This window comes from Gobio gobio (assembly GCF_949357685.1).
Source record: "Gobio gobio genome assembly, chromosome: 17".
NCBI lineage: Eukaryota > Metazoa > Chordata > Actinopteri > Cypriniformes > Gobionidae > Gobio > Gobio gobio.
This window is the reverse complement of record NC_137110.1, coordinates 40,951,396-40,970,001: the sequence shown is the minus strand read 5'-3', so window position 1 is coordinate 40,970,001 and position 18,606 is coordinate 40,951,396. Positions and strand designations below refer to the sequence as shown.

The 18,606-nt window shown below is 37.4% G+C and overlaps 2 protein-coding genes across 3 annotated transcripts in view; both read right to left on the bottom strand.

Moving 5' to 3' along the window:
* Positions 1–165: 165 nt before the first annotated feature.
* odad3 (outer dynein arm docking complex subunit 3) lies at positions 166–17,727 on the bottom strand. The gene is made up of 13 exons (XM_079841079.1): positions 17,519–17,727; positions 17,078–17,187; positions 16,903–16,980; positions 11,591–11,770; positions 11,020–11,121; positions 8,834–8,959; positions 8,584–8,706; positions 5,110–5,256; positions 4,861–5,021; positions 4,592–4,748; positions 2,656–2,805; positions 2,390–2,474; positions 166–882 (listed from the first exon to the last, which is right to left on the bottom strand). Exons 1-13 carry the CDS (start codon positions 17,601–17,603, stop codon positions 749–751), a joined length of 1,638 nt encoding a protein of 545 aa, XP_079697205.1. The 5' UTR covers positions 17,604–17,727; the 3' UTR covers positions 166–748.
* A 206-nt stretch (positions 17,728–17,933) lies between these two features.
* Positions 17,934–18,606, bottom strand: part of slc44a2 (solute carrier family 44 member 2 (CTL2 blood group)) — a 33,389-nt gene continuing 32,716 nt past the window's right edge. For both annotated transcript variants that reach the window (XM_079841065.1, XM_079841066.1), the window contains exon 22: positions 17,934–18,481. In XM_079841065.1, coding sequence (XP_079697191.1) covers positions 18,372–18,481 — 110 coding nt within the window. In that variant the 3' untranslated portion in view covers positions 17,934–18,371. The remainder of the gene's footprint in view (positions 18,482–18,606) is intronic.

Below are 18,606 nucleotides of genomic sequence, written 5' to 3'. Positions count from 1 at the left end.
GTTTAGAATTTTGTTAAGCCAAATGAATGACCACTTTAGTTTAATTTTACGCTATACACTTCCACTCAAAACTTTGAGGTTTGTAAGATTTTTGAAAGACTCTTATGTTCACCAAGGCTGCATTTATATGATCAAAAACCAATAAAAACAACATTGTGAAATATTACTTAAAATGTAATTTATTCCTGTGATGGCAAAGCGGAATTCTCAGCATCATTACTCCAGGCTTCAGTGTCACATGACCCTTCAGAAATCATTCTGATATGCTAATTTGCTGCTCAAGAAACATTTCTTATTATCAATGTTGAAAACAGTTGTGCTGCTTATTTTTTGTGGAAGCAGTGATACTTTTTTTTTTCAAGAATAGAAAGTTCAAAAGCACATAAATGTCACTGACGGTGTGCACGTATGCAATCAATTCTAGCAACAATCAAGGGATCCACAGGACATTTTTCAAATTCTGTGCTGAGATGGTATCTCGGCTTTATCTTCAACACAGGTGTCACGTGTCATGTGAGAACTGAGATCACCATGTGTCACATTAGAGTCATGAGTCTTCTGGCATGCAAGTAATCATGCACAAACAATTCAAGCAGCTAATACATTTATTCAAATCAAACTACATCAACTGAATAATTCATTTATTTTCTAAAGCATGAATGTGCAGACATATAGAAGGGGGATAAATCTTCTAGATAAAGCTACAACTCTGTCAAATGTTGATGAACTCTCCGGTGACTGGATAAGATCAGAGTTCGCCCTTCTTCTTTTTAATACGAGTCGTCTTCTTCTTCTTGGAATGTGCGTCAATGATAGTCTGCGACTGGTGCTTTAGGGAGGCTCGGGTGATGATGTCACCCTCATCGCCACTGTCATCCTCGTCTGTTGACAGAAAAGACATGCAGGTGTGTAAGGTGTGCCATCTTTGTCTGCTAAATGTAACAGTTCTGTTATTGTGCCCTGTACGTATATGGATCAACAGCATTCACAGTTCCAGTGCCAGTAGGTCTGGTCACATGTAATTGTGATCAGGGCCTTGAGACATTAACAAATCCATCAGCACTCTGTACGCCAGGAGGATGAGCTTTTAACTACCACACAGTGTACAGATAGAGGAATGGAACTAAATCAGAACTAAAACATGTGGCCATTCCTGGTGTGCCCAAGATAAAGAAATACAATTTTAAACATGTACAGTATGCCAAGTTCTTAGATGTACTGTATGTAATATTTGTATCCATGTTGATTTCATATGGCTTTTATATAATGTTCAACAAGAAGTTTAAATTTAACAAATGTCATGTGGTGTAACCATCAGGTAAAAACGAATAGCATATTTTCCTTATACCTTGATGAATGATAAAATATATGTTTCAAGGTAAAAAATAAATGTAAAAAATATCATTAAGGTTTTCTTTTATTTATTTATTTTTTACAGTAGAAACCTTCAGATTAATTTAAATTCAGAAATAGGATCTATGTATGGAAGCCCATTTCCGCCATAAAGCAATAATAATGAGAATTTAAATTTGCATGCCATAATTAACTTTTATCTCATAATTTCAACTTTTTGTAAAAAATTAAGATTTTTCCTGATAATTTAAATTTGCATGCCATAATTAACTTTTTATCAGGAAAAATCAAATTTTTTTACAAAAAGTTGAAATGATGAGATAAAAAGTCAATTATGGCATGCACATTTAAATTATCAGGAAAAATCTATTTTTTTTTTTACAAAAAGTTGAAATTATGTGATAAAGTTAATTATGGCATAACATATTTAAATTATCAAGAAAAGTCATAATTATTACAAAAAATTTAAATGATGAGAAGTCAAATATGGCATAAAAATGACATTTTTAGGAAAAGTCATTATTATGACAACAGATGAAACAGATAAAAGTCAATTATGGCATAAAATATTTAAATGAGCAAGAAAATACATAATTATTACAAAAAGTTGAAATGATTTGATAAGAAGTCAATAATGGCATACAAATTTTAAGTATCAGGAAAAATCATAATTTGTATCAAAAAGGTTGAAATTAGATCATCAATTATGGCATAAAAATTTTAATTATCAAGAAAAGTCATAATTATTACAAAAAAAATAAATTATGCGAGTAAAAAGTCAATTATGGCATAAAAAATGTATCAGAAAAAGTAAATTATTACAGAAATATTAAATTGTGATATAAAAAGTCAATTATCAGAAAAAGATCAAATTATGAGGAAAAAGTTGTGACATAAAACATAATTGTTACAAAATAAAAAAAAAATGTTATTGACTTTTTATCTCATAATTATGACTTGGTATTTCATCAAAGCATGATTTTTTTTCTTATCAGGCAGAAATAAGATTCCATGGTGATATGAGCTAGTGTCTCACCATCAAAAGAGTCCTGTTTCTGGGCCTTCTGCAGCTGAATGCGCGTGTTGTACTGGGGTAGATTCCCTGCTATCCTGGAAGAGAACTGCAAGGGGCATGAAAAAAACAACACTAAAATATTAGTAAGCGTTATTTTACAACTTCCGAATAAATCAAATATGACACGTATTCCTAAAGTAAACAAAACGTAATAATGTTTCACTAGTAACACATCGTCAACAAGCCAAAATACAATAACAGCAACTTGTCTAATCATTGTTCCGCACCTCTTCTTCATCCATCTCCTTCCGGGTGGTTGTCAGATCTTTGCCATGTATTCCCTCCTCTAGTAGCATCAGTTTCTGCTCAACCTCAGACATCAGCTGCAGAGTGTGTTCTTCAGAGTCTGGAGGCAGCTGTGGTGTCGGACCCTTCATCTGCCACAGACCAGGAGAAATACTCTCTGCTCAGTTACAGACAGTTCATGCATGCATCATTTGAATGTAAAAACGTTTCCTTAATCACTAACTACAGAGAAAACAACATCCCTGGTCACTTTTAATTCATATTTCTTATGCATTCTAGTGCATTTTACTCCAAAAATGTTCTGAAGGATCATGTGACACTAAAATGTAATGAGGCTAAAAATTCAGCTTTGCCATCACAGGAATAAATTACATTTAATATATATTCAAATAGAAAAGTTGTTTAAAATTGTAATATTTCACAACATTACTGTGTTAGTGTATTTTTGATCAAATAAATGCAGCCTGTGTGAGCATAAGAGTCGGTAGTATGCAGTACATACAACCAGTATGATGTACTATGAACAATATTGCAACTTTCAGAATTTGCATACAAGAATTAAAAACTACTTTTATTAAACTGCAACTGTATGTAGTATTAATGCTCATTTGACAGGTTAGCCAATCATAACCGGGCATTTGCAATAGACGTCTTAAATGTACTGAGGCATATACTGTTTAATTTAAAGGTCAGATAAATGGTGGAAAAGGTCAACTAAATTACAAACAAATTAAATGTACTGGTGCAAGAAACCTTGACTAACATTATAAATGGACCTCAGGGAAGAGAATAAAGTGGGAAATGAAACCTCAACCTTCTATTTGCAAAAACACATTCCTTTAAACCAGGTTCACGAAAAGGCATTTTTTTGGGGGTAAATTTCACAGACAGGGCTTAGATTAAGCCAGGATTAGGGCTTAGTTCAATTAGGACATTTAAGTAGATTTTAAACCTTAAAAAAAGCATTACCGGTGTGCATCTTGAGACAAAACAATAGCACTGACATATTTTATGATATGTCAGTGCAAGTTTCTTTCAGTTGTAACAGCTCAAACATATCCTGGTCTTACCAGACTCTCTTATATTTCATTTGTACAGAGAGTCTGGCCACTCTCCATTGACAAGCGTTTACTTCCTTGAAGGCGGGTACTCTGTTGAGGTTTAAAACTATTGGATCTGCCCAGAGCCACTCTGGATCTGCCATAACCAATAGCTAACGTTTGGTCGTGACGTATATCATGTGCCGTTCGCCTCTGTTTCTCACATGGAAGTCCGTAAAAATAACTGCAGATTGTGCACGCCACCTCAGTGATAAAACCTAGAACTTGTGCATTCGGATTGTGATTTTATTCACGGTGGAGGGGAGAGTTTTGTGATCGGGAACGCGCTGCTCACGTAGTCCGTAACATGATGGTATGCTGTGAATAAAATATCATATGCTTGGTATGATAAGAATAAATGCTGCCGTAAATAACGGCCCAATTCAAATGTTTACGTGCTTTTCTTCTTTTTATTTTTTGAGCGGTTTGTAAATATATTGCTCTTTTAAATACTTGCCAGCATTTAAAGAAATACAAGTCTAGAAATGCATCCAAATTACAGCGAAGCGCAACCGTACGGTGGTCAAAAAGGATATAAACAGTGAATTTTGAAGTGATATATTCTTAAAAACTCAGAGATGTGGATTCGGACAGCAATTAAATTACCACACGACCTTGGTGTTTGTCTAAAACAGTAGGTAATTAGGCAGCAAATGTATAGAATATATATTTCTATAAGCAGAATATACAGCAATCCTTGACGGAGTACTGAAGGAAAATGAAAATTGAGCAGAAGTATAGGAGGGCGGAGCCAGGCTAGCTCAAACATGCATTTTAGTCTGTGAAACCAGGGGTTTATGTATTCGGCAATTAGTACCAGTGGTATGTGATGTAGTTTGTCACTGAGATTCTGCACTCCTGCTTTGACAGCGTTTACTGTATGTGTGAGTCTGTCCAGACTATCTTTAACTGCATCCCGGCGCTGCTGCTCCTGCTGCAGGTGACGCTCACAATCCTGGAGCATCTGTTGGCTGCTAAACAATCAAACCGAGGAAAATAAAGTTATGGTATTATTCAGTCACAATAACAGAGCATGTGAAGTGATATCATAGTACTATTCATACAGCCTACAATGTTTGCTCTCACCTTGAGTGTTCAGTTTCTCGTGAGTATTTAATTTCCTGAAGCTGAATCTTCAGTGTATTCCACTCTTCCTTCAGTTGAAGCAGCATTTTCTCATTTTCTGCCTTCATCTTCTCCAAATGTTCCTGTGTTTCACTCTGTGAGATAAACCTGTCCACTATTTCCTATTACAAGAGAAATCATGAATAAACATGGCTTAACATAAGAAAAGGAGTAATCCACTGAAAATAATTTAATGTTGTCTGTCCTCACCCGTGAGTCTGTGACTCCAGTGGCATCTTTGATGCTCTGGAAAGCTTTCTCAAAAGTAGAGATGGCTTCCACTTCTTCTCCTACTCCGTTGGCACTGTGCTGGGCCTCACTGCTCAGCTCATCAGGGTGCATGGCCGCCCACTGGGGCTAGACGTGACAGGTGGAAGGAGAATGGAGGAGAGATGGCTGAATAAACTTGACAAAATCATTCTAAGATACTTAGTTTTGACCAAGCGGAGAAGGCTTAGTGAAAAGAACTGTCTAAAATAAATGTTGAGAAAGAACTACCAGTCAAAAGGTTTGGAATACTTACAATGTTTTTGAAAGTTTTGCCTCTTGTGCTCACCAAGACTGCATTTATTTGATCAAAAATACAGTAAAAACAGTAATATTGTGAAATATCATTAAAATTACTGTTTTCTATTTGAATATATTTTCAAATGTAATTTATTTCTGTGATGGTCATCATTACTTCAGTCTTCAGTGTCGCATGATCCTTCAGAAATCATTCTAATATGCTTATATTTGATGCTCAGTTATTATCAATTATTAATGGTGCTCAATTATTAATAATGGTTATTATCAATTGAAAATATTAATATTTTTTGAGGAAACTGAGCGTCTTTATGGTCAATTTAAATAAATGTAATGCATCTTTGCTAATCAAAAGAAAAGAAAAAAGTATTTCTCTTTTTTTTTATCCCAAACTTTTGAACCATAGTATATCACGGTTTCCGCAAAACTATTAAGCAGCACAGGGTCTTTCAACAGTGATAATAATACGAAATGTTACTTGAGCACCAACTCAGAATGATTTCTGAAGGATCATGTGACACTGAAGCCTGGAGTAAAGATGCTGAAAATATAGCATCACCGGCAATAAATTATATATTAAAATAGAAAACAGTTATTTTAAATAGTAATAATATATTTCAAAATATTACTGCATTTCTCACCATATAAATGCATAGAGACTTCTTTCAAAAACATTACAAAATCATACTCACCTAAAGGATTATTAGGAACACCATACTAATACTGTGTTTGACCCCTTCGCCTTCAGAACTGCCTTAATTCTACGTGGCATTGATTCAACAAGGTGCTGAAAGCATTCTTTAGAAATGTTGGCCCATATTGATAGGATAGCATCTTGCAGTTGATGGAGATTTGTGGATGCACATCCAGGGCACGAAGCTCCCGTTCCACCAGATCTGATGACTGTGGAGGCCATTTTAGTACAGTGAACTCATTGTCATGTTCAAGAAACCAATTTGAAATGATTCGAACTTTGTGACATGGTGCATTATCCTGCTGGAAGTAGCCATCAGAGGATGGGTACATGGTGGTCATAAAGGGATGGACATGGTCAGAAACAATGCTCAGGTAGGCCGTGGCATTTAAACAATGCCCAATTGGCACTAAGGGGCCTAAAGTGTGCCAAGAAAACATCCCCCACACCATTACACCACCACCACCAGCCTGCACAGTGGTAACAAGGCATGATGGATCCATGTTCTCATTCTTTTTACGCCAAATTCTGACTCTACCATCTGACTCAACAGAAATCGAGACTCATCACACCAGGCAACATTTTTCCAGTCTTCAACTGTCCAATTTTGGTGAGCTTGTGCAAATTGTAGCCTCTTTTTCCTATTTGTAGTGGAGATGAGTGGTACCCGGTGGGGTCTTCTGCTGTTGTAGCCCATCCGCCTCAAGGTTGTGCGTGTTGTGGCTTCACAAATGCTTTGCTGCATACCTCGGTTGTAACGAGTGGTTATTTCAGTCAAAGTTGCTCTTCTATCAGCTTGAATCAGTCGGCCCATTCTCCTCTGACCTCTAGCATCAACAAGGCATTTTCGCATACTCAGGGCCGTTTTTAGGCATAGGCGAACTAAGCTGTCGCCTAGGGCGCCATCAGCTGAAGGGGCGCCAATGAACACATATCAGGGGTGTGTGTAAAGGGTGTCACGGCCACCCTGAAGTATGATTGCCGCCCCCACTGGTTCCCCTAACACTATTGGGATAGAGTACTGTCAATCAGACGATTCCTATATTGGATCAGAGTACTGTCAACTACTGTTGTTGCATGTAAAGTTTGCATTTGGAGCGCTCAACACCATCAGATCAAAGAGCTCGGTCAAAGCTTTGGCAAGGTAATGCTTTTTTTAGCCATACAATAAAGCTAAATTCAAAGGCAATTAAAAAAACAGGTACAATAAAAAGTGCACAAATCTGTATTTTGTTAGGGCCGTATTTGTGGCAGTCGAGAAATCACGCTGTGAAATGGGCAGATAACGTAATATTGTGTATTGTAGAGGCAAAGATATAGGCTAACCACACTCACTTTAGTATGTCATGATATTATAATATTTTGACTCTAAGAAAGCTTTCTTCTCTTACTTGCACCTCCAAAAGGTGTGCGTTTTTCCGCCAATGCATTGTTAAAAGATCAGTGTGTAATTGTCCCATATAAAACTTTAACGGCCAATTTAAAAATAGTATAATAAAATGTGCTAATTCACAATATGAATTACATCCTTTATTAAACCGCTTTGTCGAATTTAATGCATCTTTACGGATGGTGTTGAATGCTGAATCGATTCATTCAGTTCAATAGTGTCGTACAGGGAATAGCGTTGCGTTATTTAAAGGGGAAGTTCAAGCGTCAATGAGAAACAAAGACTGCACTGAATCAGTATTTATTCTTGTTACTTTCATGTGACTGGTCAAGCTTTTATACATAGTTTCCAACTTGTATTTGTATATATTTGTTAATAAGGATTACAGTTCCAAAATGGTATGGGTGTATATATTTGTTAATAGGGATTCAAATTAATACCAGTAATACCATGTTGCTTTTTAAGATTTGGCTGGGGGGTGCCAAAAAGGATTTTGCCTAGGGCGTCAAAATGGCTAGAAACGGCCCTGTGCATACTGGATGTTTTTCCCTTTTCACACCATTCTTTGTAAACCCTAGAAATGGTTGTGCGTGAAAGTCCCAGTAACTGAGCAGATTGTGAAATACTCAGACCGGCCCGTCTGGCACCAACAACCATGCCACGCTCAAAATTGCTTAAATCACCTTTCTTTCCCATTCTGACATTCAGTTTGGAGTACAGGAGATTGTCATGACCAGGACCACACCCCTAAATGCATTGAAGCAACTGCCATGTGATTGGTTGATTAGATAATTGCATTAATGAGAAATTGAACAGGTGTTCCTAATAATCCTTTAGGTGAGTGTAATTATACCAAGCTTTTGAGCCACTGTGTATACTTATAAATAAGTGAATTTACTTTTTTTTTTTTTTTTTTTTTTGTCAGCTTAGCAGTGTGCTAACACCAAGCTCTATTAACACCAATAGTGAGTCCTATCTCCTGTGCACTTCAACTGAGAAGTGCTATTAGTATGACACATTTTTAAGCTTATTAGAGTAACGTATTGTTAGCTGATGTGTGTTGGATGATGCTCACTCTTCTCTTCATCCTCTCTGCCTGAGCCATCCTCTCCACCCTCTGCTTCTTGTAGCGGGAGAGGATTTTATCTCGCTCTCTGCGCTCTCTGTACACCTGCTCCTCCTGAAGCTGCAGCTCAGCCTGGACACACACGCACATCTTACTATTAGCATTACTTGCACAACCTTTATTTTGGCACACTTACACATATGCTTGCTTTATTATCTCATTACAGTTTTCAAGAATTCATTAAATGCTTTGTCTTTACCTTGGCTGCATCCTTTGACATGTGAGCGTCGCTGTTCATGACCTGTAGTTCTTTGAGCACTTGTGTCTGCCAGTGGACCTCTGCCTCCATCCTGTCCAGCTGTGGCTGAAATGTAAGACTTTCTTCCTGAAGAAACAAAACGGAGGATAATCATAAAATGTTTATTTACCGTGCTGTTCAAAAGTTTGGGGTCACTAATCTTAAAGGGATAGTTCACCCAAAAATGAAAATTCTGTCATCATTTATTTCAAACCTGTAAGACTTTTGTTCATCATCGGAACACAAATGAAGATTTTTATTTTTATTTTTATAAAATCTGAAAATCTTTCTGTCCCTCCATTGACAGTCTACGCAACTACCACTTTCAAGCCCTAGAAAAGTATTGAAGACATCATAAAAGTAATCCAGTAATCCATGTGATTTCATGAAGCATCACGGGTCCTTAGTTTGTGCTAAAAAAAAACATAATTTACCACTTTATCTACAAAATATTAATCTACAGCACGTCTGCTCTCATGTCAACACAACACGCATGTATTGGTAAATTACTGATGACTTAAATTAAAAGTGGTAAAAAAAAAATTTTTGCGCAAACTAACGTTGCCGTCACGTGCTATCGGAATTATCGTAAATACGAGTTTCCTAGGTAAAAATTGCACATGAATGCCCTCTGATGTCGTGTTTACCACTGGGAAGTTATATATATCAAATAATTTTGATACCCAAATTCCTGAGATGGGCGTGCCATAAACTTTAAACATGGTGGCGGGGAGAACTACTGCGAAAGGTATGATTTATTAGTTTTTTCCCCAAAACAGCTAGATCGTCTTGTCTTGTCATTAATGTAGTGCATATTTACATATACGAGCAATCATTTGTAGCGCATTGTATGTTTTATACACGAAAATAGCCTGCATTTGACCGAAATGACAGAATCGGCAGAAATCTGGATAGCATCGTAAATGTTTATATGGTTGTCAGTGCATGTGACACTACATATGGGGCCCTAGATAAGTCGCACGGGTATATTTGTTGCAATAGCCACATTGTATGGTTCAAAATTATTGTTTCTTTTTTTATGCCAAAAATCATTAGAATATTAAGTAAAGATCATGCTCCATGAAGATATTTTGTAAATTTACTACCGTAAATATTTTAAAAAAGGCGCTGTGTAATTTCATTGCGCCGCTGCACCCATGGTACGGCAGCAAAGTTCCTTGATTATTACGCAGGAATGAGAGTATAGTTCCTAGCCATATCGGTCTAGAAAATCGCAACTTTTCATTTTCCGTCGGTCTTAGTACACGATGTAACTATACACATCACAACATGTAAATAGTAAAATGCTGGCGTTATTTTGTCACTTATTGAGCAGTAGGCTAGATGGAACCATTTACCTCCAGTCTTTGTGCTAAGCTAGGCTAGCGGTGGGTGCGTCAGACAGAGTTATGGCACGGAGATGAGATGGTATGTACGGACTTATCTAACCCTGGGGGATTCGGTGAATAAGCTAAAGCTCATAATCACGACTTCTGAAGTGGGAATTATGAAATTTTCCATACCACGTGAAGGTAGCATAAGCACTCGTGGCGCTTTATAAAATTTAGGTTAGACTGGAGTCACATGGATTACTTTTATGATGTCTTTACTACCTTTCTTGGACTTGAAAGTGGTAGGACTGTCAATGGAGGGACAGAAATCTCTCATATTTCATTAAAAAGTTCTTCCTTTTTTCCCAAAGAACAAGTCTTACTGGTTTGGAGCGACATGAGGTTGAGAAATTAATAAAAAAAAAATGTTTTGGATGAACTAACCCTTTAATGAAAGAACTCTCTTATGCTCACCAAGGCTGCATTTATTTGATCACAAATAAAGTAAAATGTAAAACAACTTAAAATAACTTTTATATAAATGTAATTTATTTCCTGTGATGGCAAAGCTGAATTTTCAGCATCATTACTCCAGTCTTTAGTGTCACATGATCCTTCAGAAATCATTCTAATATGCTGATTTGCTGCACAAGAAACATTTCTTATTATTATAAGAATATCTTTGGAAAGGTAGTGTATGAGTGTTATTGAATACATTGGATTGCCAACACATATATGGACTATCATGCTTTATAATACATATCTATGTGGGTTTATGTGTGTGTTGTGTCAGAATGTAGATTCTTTCTCAGATACCTCTAGGTGCTCCTTCAGTTTGAAGTATCCTCGCATTATGTGCTCTGCTTCATGATATTTCAGCTGCGTTTTCTCCAATCGGTTTTCCAGAATGCGCAATTTCTATACAACAAGCACACAAGTTCATTCATTTTCTTGTTTGAACTAACATATTTAATTGCGCTCATCAATACAGGGTGTAAACACTGTGTTTACCACTAATCATGATGGAGAGGAGGATGAAAGACTTGAGAGAAGGAAAAAGAGAATTTATGTAGGAAGAATGACTGCTTAGGGAAACCTATTGGCTCTCCTCTACTGTAATTTTTCATTATGGTGTGCAAAATATCTTATTCTCATGAATGCAATAAATGGTTTAAATTGTACATGGTTTTGGACAAGATCATTTTCTTTTAAAAATTACATTAAGGAGAAATTGGGTCAAAAAATAATTTGACAGTGGAAAAAGGCTTAATTTTCATAATGCTGTTTTTCCTTTTGATTTTTGTAGAAAATAATAATAATATCCTGGACAATTCTTAAGTTTTCAGATTCACCAGTGTTCACCCCCCCAAAAAAATACAATTTCTACCTTTTCCTCCTCCTCTCGTTTCTGGTTGTCAGGCAGAGGGCTTCTGTTCTGTGGCTTCACGCTCTGGTACTGGAGCTTCAAGTCCTCTAAACACTGTCTCTGTGTCTCAGTGGCGTGGCATTCAGCATTCAGCTTCTTCATTTTATCACACACCTCCTTTTGCAGCACCGTCCGAGCTGACTGCACAAAAAAACTTTCTGTCAACCACAAATTATATGCAGGTGATTCTGTAACCACAGGCAATTTGACTGGCTAGTATCAGAAGTGAAAAAGGGTGTAAAAAAGTTTTTACACTGATTCTTGAGATAAGGGACAAAACCTGTCCTAAACACAAAAGCCATATTTATGTTTAAGTAAGAATATCAACAAAATAAAAATACTGAAGTTACATCTAAAGGAAATTTGTATATTCAGGACATTCATTGCTTATACTTATATTAATTTTTTTAGTATTATTTTAAAAGCACACGCTATACTTGGAAACACATGTAATTTAACCTGTCCTCAGCATGAGGTCACAATGTAAAACTGCCAAACAAAGGGTTTAAAAATACCACAACATACACTGTGTGGAGAATTATTAGGCACGTTGATTTTCTGCTCATATTTCTTTTTCAGGCACATTTGACCAATTCCAAACCACAGTAATTCTAAAAACTACTATTCATTTAGAATTTAATAATTTATAAGTGATATATAATTGTTCATGAAGGCTGGAAATGAAAAACACCTTATATTCAGGTGTGCAGAATTATTAGGCATGTTTTCTTTTACAGATAAAATGAGCCAAAAAAAGAGATTTAACTCAGACTGAAAAGTCAAAAATGATTAAATGTCCATGAGAAGGATGCAATACTATGCTGCGTCCCAATTCGCATACTATCCGTACTAAATAGTATTCGAAAAAAGAATTAGTATGTCCCAAATCGTAGTATGTTGAAAAAAGTATTCCAAAGATTCCCGGATGGTTTACTATTTCCGGTCAGAATCCGAAGTGCAGATCGATGCGCACTCTAACGGCTGATATTGCCCACAACCCATTGCGAGATGGACGAGGATTCGATTAGAACTACAAACGCGGATAAAAAGTGTTAAAAAACTACAAACATGACGGTTACGCGAGTCTGACGGTTAAGTGGAGAGAATTAGATAAAGTGGTTTGAGTGAGCAATTATCAGTATTTAACCTGACAAAAAGATATTTATTCAATATTATCCACATTATATTTCTCCTTCAGCAGCATTGAGAACTTTTGTAATGATACGTTTGGCCATTAACTTTTTAAACACATGAGAGGAGTCTAAAGACCCACGAAAGGCAGATCAACGAGCGACTACATTTCTCTCCGATACGGTAGGAAATTAAATTGAAAGTGGGGGATTTGAACTGTGACGATGATTGACAGGGCAGTTTAAACGGTGTCGGGACTCACGTAAGAGTGACGAAGTAGTATGTCCCAAAGCTTGCATACTCTACTGCTACACACTCAAAAGTATGTACTTTTTCTTCACAAAAAGAGTACATACTTTTAGGACGTAGTATAAGTAGGCGAATTGGGACGCAGCCCTAGTGTCACAATCACAAGTGAGAGTGCCCCTGATTACCACCTGAGGGCACTCCACCCCGGACTGTCACTCCATCACAAACTACATTACCCATAATCCTGTGCCCGGACTCATCATCATTCATTGTTTGCACCTGTGTCTCATCACCCCAGCCTATATAAACCATGTTCACTCTATCATCAAGTGCGAAGTCTTCTATAACGTACTGCTCCGAGACAGAGGTTGAGAATCCAAATGCAGCTTTATTTGTAAGGGGTAATCCACAATCGTAGTCAAAAACAGGCAACAGGCAACAGGTCATACACAGGCAAGCAGTCCAAACAGGCAAACAAGACAGGAGAGATAGGAAAACGGGTAATCCACGGAATGGGCAAGTAATCAAAGACCAAGATATGAAACCAGGGAAACGCTCAGAAATGCAGTTTACAACAAAACAAGACTTCGCAGTTGATGATAGGGTGAACATGGTTTATATAGGCTGGGGTAATGGGGTAATGAGGTGATGAAACACAGGTGCAAACAATGAATGATGATGAGTCCGGGCACAGGATTATGGGTAATGTAGTTTGTGATGGAGTGACAGTCCGGGGTGGAGTGCCCTCAGGTGGTAATCAGGGGCACTCTCACTTGTGATTGTGACAACTAGACATTGCAGTTAAGGCATGACCATTGGATAGTGAAATGCTCGTTGGGTCAGCAGGGTCAGACAAAAAACAGGTGGTGAAGAAAAGACACATGTTAACTGCAAAAGAATTAAGAATTAAGGTGACGAATTAAGTGTGAAACCATTAGGAACCCTTTAGTCTCCAGCGCCACCATATTACAGAACTGTAACCTTAAAGGTCCCATGGCATGAAATTTTCATTTTATGAGGTATTTCAACATTAATTTAAGTTCCCCTAGCCTGAATATTGTCCCCAAGTGGATAGAAATGTTGATTGGTGTAAACCCGAGTTCTGGCTGTCTTTCTCTGCCTTTGAGAAAATGACAGGCCAGACTAGCCAATCCTGAAGTCTCCTGGTTTGACTTCCAAGCAGGAACGGTTACCTCCCTTTCCTCCACCCAGAGAATCTGGCACGCCCATGCAAGCGCTCGAGAGATAATTGCTTTTGAACGAGTGAACGCTGGCAGTTTCTCAGTGTTTGGATGTACAAATGAAAACAGAAGTCTTTTTTCAGTTCCTTCTGATCTGTGATCAGTGATTTCTGATGTGTAGCTAATTATTTATTATTCGTGCACACGCAGCGGCTTCTCTCTCTCCCGACAGAACGGTGTTTTCGTGTTTTCTATCTTGTGAGTCTGTGTTTTTGTACGTCCTCGTCGCGTCTATCTGTTCTAAAATGTGCATACAGTCGTTTCTGCTCAACATCAGCAGAGTCACATCTTTAGAGATAAACTTCACGCACACGCCAAAGCTCGGGCTGCACTGGCCGGTCGGCCTTCAACATCACCGACCCCCAGTACTGCATCTGGCCCACAGCGGAGGCGCCTTACGTGGCGCGAGATTAAGCAGAAGAGGGGGGTAAGCGTGAGCATATCCGGGCTAGGCAGCCTAGCCCCAGAATAAACTGGATTACATTCGATTACTGCTGTTGTGTCTTTGTTTGTGCTGTGTACCCAATGCGCGTCACTGACGCTTTTCATATGATAGGAACATATCTAAAAATAATGCTATTATCAACACTCACTCATATCTCGACAGCTGTAATGGTACTTTGCATGTGTTACAAAGTTGGTAATAATGATGAAGACGGACTCGGTGTGACTGGGACTCGTGTTTATTCAGAACTCTCAAATACAAACACAATAAACTGACAGCACTCTCATAACTCAGTAGTTACTATAAATAACTTTGTTAGCAATCGCTCAGTCTCTGATACATTAGTGATGTCCGGTTCGCGAACGGTTTTTAGTGAACCGAATCAGTTCACCAAATCGGACTGAATCGTTCTAAACGGGTCGCGTCTCCAGTCAGCGCTGATCCATAATTTACTAAAGTTACTAACTTTCTGACATGAGTGACAGCCCCTCCGACTAGAAATAAACTAATAACCTGAAGTATATTCTAGTAACTACAACAGTTCACCCTGAACTGAGACATGCTGAGAGAACTGATGTGAAGTGAACTCAGGTCCATCCGTCTCTCTGCCAGCAGCTCGTGCGTCGTAGACCTCGTTAAACCACGCCCCCTCAGCTCATTTCAAATGCAAAGATGTCAGCCAATCACAACAGTGGGCGTTTTTACTGAAGTCTCACAGCAGACACACCTCTTGAAACAGGGCAGTCAGCCACAGGGCAAACAGCAGTATAGAAAAAAAATGCCTTTTATTTCTAAATTATGACATTTTATGATGTAAAAATCATACTAACAATATAAGTACACCTCAGGAAACACTATAAAATAATAGAAAAATGCCATGCCATGGGACCTTTAAAGGGGCTATATGCAACTTTTTCCCCAAAATAAACGTAACAATAGCCTTTTTATTTTACCATTTATGACTCAAACATCTCCTGATGAGCATACTGACACCTTGTCCGCTCACAGTGGGTGCACCTATAAGCCTGTATCCTATTTTTCCTATTTTCTGTCGGGTCGTTTTTTCCCCGCGCTGTCTGCGGATGTGACGTCACCACCGCTGCGAGAGCGAGCAGAAAATTAGAGCAGTTCTGTTTTTTGGCCAGAGGTGTCAGTCGCGAGTTTAAATTTCAGAAAAACGCATATAGCCCCTTTAAGGCAGCTACAACTGAGGAAAAACAACTCCATCAGGTTTTATGTCTTATGGTTGACAAGTGCTCTCAAAAAGTCTGTATAATGTGATTTAATATGTTTTTTGCATATATGGGGAATTTTTCTAATGCTGTTTCATGATTCTGTTTACATATACTGTATATTTGGCCGCAACTGGACCTTTGTCAACTCCGCCAGTATTTAACACCGTCAGGTGGTTTTTGTTCATTTTGAAATAAAAAAAATGTCTTATTCTTTTTTTTCAATTTATTGTATAAAATTTTTAAAGCATCAATGGAACTACATGATATTATGTCTTAAAGCTGCAGTCCATAACTTTTTGCGCTCTAGCGGTTAATAAACAGAACTGCATGCGTCTTGCGGAAGAACATTGCAGCCGGAGTTATTTCTCTCTGTTTATGTCTAGGGCGAGTCACGCTGGGACTGTGCTCCTCCGCAGCGGTTCCTACCAGACCGGTCTGAAATAGTCCCAATATAAACACTATTATAAGTGTACCATAATGATTCAGGGTAAGACAAAAACACGGTTTGGAAAATGGATTCATGTTGTACATTCTCATTATATAATTTTTGTAAATCTTGAACACAAAAAAAAGTTACGGACAGCAGCTTGAATTACCTAAGAACATTGGTGATATATGTTTAATATTAAAAGAAGGGAGGAGAATTGAGTAATTTAGGAACTGGGTTGTTCATAACAGTGTGAAAAACAAAACAGAATGTATTTTATGACTTAGCTCCTTTACTGAACACCAATATTACATAACTTAAGACTTTACACTGTTTTTGGATAGATTCAATTAAATTAGCATGCTTTCTAGTGTGTCTGAAGGAATTGACACAAATTAAGTTATGAAGTGAATAAATATTAATTTTTAGAAAAAATATTTATCTGAATATACCCATTTTTAAAAATGTAGTGTTATTTTATGTTTTGTCCCTCATCTCAAGAATCAGTGAGTAAATAACTGAAATAAAGGTTCATTTAACCCCACCTTCACAGACATGTTCCTGAATGATGCTTTCTCCATCTCACGGCCTTGAAAAACATTCTTGATAGCTTGTTCATTTCCCTGGACACCATGACCAATATATGCATCAATACACTTATACTTTAAATTATATGGTTATATTTTAACATTACGTATGTGTGTGTTATTGATGTCTGACCTCAGACCTCTTGTGCAGGTTTTTATTCTCTTGTTTCATCCGAAGGATGGTTTCTCTGTTCTTCTTGGCGGCAGACAGAGAGCTTTCAAAATACGCGCTTCTGTCTCCCTCTAGTGGACAAAGAAAAAAAAAACATTCAGCGGGAAGTTGTGTCATGCGATATTAACTTTCTGTAATGTTATTGAGCTCTTTAAAATTAATATAACGGTATTAAACAGCTAACGTTACAGAAGCAACTCTGCTATTGAAAAACTCCAGGCTGACTGCTGACATTATAACACAACATTGCCATCCTTGAGAATATATTTTTAATAAGAATAATAAAACAATGCAAATACTTATTCCTTCGCTACCTCCGCACTATTACTGAATATTTAAGCAGGTTTTATGTTAACGTTAACTGTTTCAGCTTAATTGGCAAAATTTGAAATAAAAACTTACCCAGAAGTTGAATTTTTCTTTGGAGCACCGAAATTTGATCATGGATATGGTGCTTGAGGCCCCCTGAGACATACGGGCCAGGCATTTTTATGAATATTTATTATTTTGAGGTTTATATTTGGATTTCTGTCTCCTTTACCGCCGTGCCAACAGCCTCCTCGTTTGTGTCTGAAACATGCTGCCTAGCAACTGAACCACATTGTAGCTGCACGTTGGCTCATGAATATAAATTAAGTTACGTACCTTTACGCTCCAAGAAAGTGGACATTACGTGGATGACCTAATTTATATTTATTAGTTTCTCCCGTATACATATCTATGGTTTCTCCTCCCAGATCACATCACAAAATTATTTACACTCAGAAACAAACTAGTAGAAACAGAAAAATGGCTACGTCACATGGACGCATCGAAAAACACTGCAGGAATCTTTTATTATAATAAAACGAGTGGCTTCTATTACACTCAAAAAACATGAAACGTTGTCAGATAGCTATAAACAATGGTTATCATTACTGTAACGAAATATAACAATTTTAAACGTAAACACTGTCGAGAATGCATTTGAAGTTATTCAGTAACACATTATTAGATATTCAAATAAGACTGAACAAATATGTATATATTAGTTGTTCCTAGTCTAATAAAGCATAATATATATACATATGACAACACAAAATTCACAATATTCTGTAATTAGAAAAAACAAAACGAATAGATTTGTAACACTTGGCTGTAATGACGTGGCATCATTTACTGGTGCCTGAGCTGAGCCATGAAATCAGTGCAATTATGGCAGGTCCCTCTATTTTTCTGTCCCTACAATTCTTTCTATCAATCTTTTCATCTTGTCCTAGTCCACTGTTTTCACCCCCTCATTGGATTTCTTGAGGATGGACAACAGTCTCTCTGGCATGAAGTACGGTCTGTCCACTGTGCCATCATTGCGTTCAAGATCCTCCACTGTTGGAACAATTTAGGTTGAAACAAACAATAGCATGAGGTTAAAATGAAACATTTGCCAAAAAGTATAAGCGCCAACGATAGAAGCAGCACCTTGAGAGCAAAAAAGGCTTGAGATCTCAACA

What these genes read in the sequence shown, in the direction of transcription:
- odad3 (XM_079841079.1), bottom strand. Translation starts at nt 17,603, where the DNA reads ATGCCTGGCCCGTATGTCTCAGGGGGCCTCAAGCACCATATCCATGAT. An exon ending in AACTACATCACATACCACTG is followed by an intron (nt 2,806 to 4,591) that starts GTACTAATTGCC and finishes GGTCTGTGGCAG; the next exon opens with ATGAAGGGTCCGACACCACA. An exon ending in GAAACAGGACTCTTTTGATG is followed by an intron (nt 883 to 2,389) that starts GTGAGACACTAG and finishes TTCTGTCAACAG; the next exon opens with ACGAGGATGACAGTGGCGAT.